The sequence below is a fragment of the Merops nubicus genome, unplaced genomic scaffold (assembly GCF_000691845.1).
Source record: "Merops nubicus isolate BGI_N331 unplaced genomic scaffold, ASM69184v1 scaffold20890, whole genome shotgun sequence".
Lineage (NCBI taxonomy): Eukaryota > Metazoa > Chordata > Aves > Coraciiformes > Meropidae > Merops > Merops nubicus.
Genome location: NW_008582438.1, coordinates 225 through 3,003, shown reverse-complemented (window position 1 = coordinate 3,003; position 2,779 = coordinate 225). Strand labels below are relative to the sequence as shown.

At 48.8% G+C, this 2,779-nt stretch overlaps 1 protein-coding gene across 1 annotated transcript in view; it reads right to left on the bottom strand.

Annotated features, from left to right (window-relative positions):
• Nucleotides 1-1,045, bottom strand: part of CASP2 (caspase 2, apoptosis-related cysteine peptidase) — a gene marked incomplete at both ends in the record, with an annotated part of 5,503 nt that extends 4,458 nt beyond the window's left edge. The window contains one exon of the mRNA XM_008937686.1: nt 878-1,045. Coding sequence (XP_008935934.1) covers nt 878-1,045 — 168 coding nt within the window. The remainder of the gene's footprint in view (nt 1-877) is intronic.
• Between the last annotated feature and the right edge of the window lie 1,734 nt (nt 1,046-2,779).

Here is a 2,779-nt window from a genome sequence, read left to right as displayed (position 1 = left end):
GCGTGGGGGACACCAAGCTGGGCAGCAGCTTGGCAGGGGAGGCCCTGGGGAACCTGGTGGACACCAAGCTGAGCAGCAGCCAGCACCGTGCCCTTGCCACAAAGGCCAGTGGCACCCTGGGCTGCATAGGTGGCAATGCTGCCAGCAGATCAGATCAAGGGAGGTGGATCTTCCCCTCTACTCAGCTCTGGCAAGGAGGCACCTGGAGTCCCATGTCCAGTTCTGGGCCCCTCTGTACCAGGGAGATATGGAGATACTGGAGAGAGCCCAACAAAGATGATGACAGGACTAGAGCCTCTCTCCTTTGAGGAAGGACTGAGGGAGCTGGGACTGGTCAGCCTGGAGAAGAGAAGGCTCCAAGCCATCTTCCCAAAGCATATGAATAACTGAAGAGAGGGTGTAAAGGGGATGGAGCAACTCTATTTTCAGTGGTGCCCAGTGAGAAGACAAGAGGCAGTGGGCACAAACTGGAACACAGAAGTTTCCTCTGACCATCAGGAAACACTTCTTTCCTGTGAGGGTGACAGAACACCCAAGGAGGTTGCCCAGAGAGGCTGCAGTCTCCATCCTTGGAGATACTCAAGTGCCACCTGGACGTTGCCCTGGGCAGCCTGCTCAAGGTGCTGCTGCTTGAGCAGGGGGTTTGGACTAGATGATCCAAGGCCCCTAACAACCTCCACCATTTCCTGATTCTGTGTGAAAATTCTCTTCTTCCCAAATTCCTTCCCCTCTGCTTTTTCTAAGTTTCAATTTGCAACAAGACCCCATCCTGTCCTTTGTAAACCATTTTTTTGTCTTCCCAATTTGAATAAGATCACTTTGTGCCCAAATCCAATCTGAAACACAGCCCATCCATCTTATTGTTTAAAAAACATACCCCTGCAGTGCCATGGCTCAGGCTGGACGTTGTCATCAAGATCATGGCCTCCAGGTGCTGCTGCTTGGTCTCTCGCAGGGCTTCACAGAAGGCTGAGAAGGCACTAGGGCCTCTCTTGGGCAGCAAATTGAGGAATTCCACATTCTGGCAGAAGCTCCCAGGCTTGGCCTAGATCCAGAGAAAAAAATAAAACCCACACCCAAGGTCACATCCCAACACAATTCACTTTCAGTGAACCCTCAGAACAACTACACTTCTTCTACTTCATGCAACTGTGTCACCACTCTGCTGAGCTGTCCTGGGCCATCCTCACAGCTTCCCCTGCCAGCTCATGGGAGAGCACAGGAGAACACAGCAAAAAAACCACACAAAGTCGTACGCCCTCTTCCCTCCAGATTGCTACTTCTAGATCCTGCTGGAATAGTATCTGTTAATAGTATCTATTCCCTTCACTGAATACACAAAGTCCAGAACATTCTTCCACGAGTGCCAAGTAGTTTATGGTCTCATGCACAAGTATGGAAATCCCTCAGAAAGCATTAAGCAAAAACTTATCACAAGTAGCCAATTCTGCAAAGGTACTACATACATGCAGGCTGCAAGTTAGACCAACAAAGCAATATATAGTGTATCTGAGAAAAAGCAACAGTCAGAAATTAAACCTGTGTATCTGTAAAACACTGTCAAGAAGTTCTAATTGTTAGAATATTACCAGGGCATTTGCCATCAAGTGATATAATTTATAAAATAATAGGCTTCCCTGTGACATCTGAAACACACCAAAATGTCTTGTACTAAAATATTGGTTACCAAACGTAAATTTTATCAATTCCATTGAATTAATCCTGTATTTTCTGAAGTGCCATTTAGATCCAAGATCTCCTACTCTGATGGATTCCTTGGCAGAAATGGTTGGTGAGTTCCTCAGAATCAAGGCCTAATGCTGCAGTTCCAGTTACAGGAGAACTGGAAAAAAAGCCTCAAGTCAAACGTGCAAATCCTCTGCTACAGAAGATTTCACATGATCCCATTTCCTTCATAAAATTTTGTTTTGCCTTCTGTCTCATCACATTGTCTGGAAGGATACTGCAAAATCTCACGAGCTGAGATACAGATGATTTAACAGGTAAAGCCAAAGCTGTGCACACAAGTAAAGCACAGCGAGGACTTCATGCACTGCCTCCCAGGGGCAGGCAGATGCTGAGGCACCTCCAGCACAGCAGAGGTCTGTCTAGCTCTGGGGAAGACAAACGCCACAAGTCCAAGCACCTCCCTTTTCCCCCAGCTTTTATTGCTAAGCAAGACGTCCTCTGGTCTGGGATACCCCTTTGATCACCTGTGGCCAGCTGGCCCACCCGTGTCCCCCCAGCCAGTCTCTGCGGGAGCGGTGAGAGAAGCAAGAGCTTCCTGCACCCAGTGACAGCAAACACTCAGCACCAGCTAAAACACCCGTGCTTCCAGCTCAGACCCAAAGCACAGCCCCGGCCAGGCTGCCATGAAAAATTAACTGCACCCCAGCCAAAACCAGTAAAATCAGTTCCTGATCCATCCTCGGACTTCCACTGTCTTCTCTGTCCTTGACCTCTCCCAGCACGGACCGGAGCTATCTCAGGCTGCCTGTGCCTCCCACAACGCAGCACGAGCATCTCTGGCAGGCCCCACGAGGAATTTCACATTGTCTTCGGCAGACAGGGAGTCAAAATTGATCAGGAATTTATTTCCTCATTGCTTTCAAGCAGCTGGGGAGTCTCATACCTCAGATAAGTTCAGACCTTCTGCACTTGTAGCCAGCACAGAGCTCAGAATGCTGCTTTTCTGCATCCGTGCCTATGGTACCATCAACCATCCCAAAGAGCACTAACCTTACTAAGGGACTAAAAAGTCGCTCAGACTTCAGTCCGA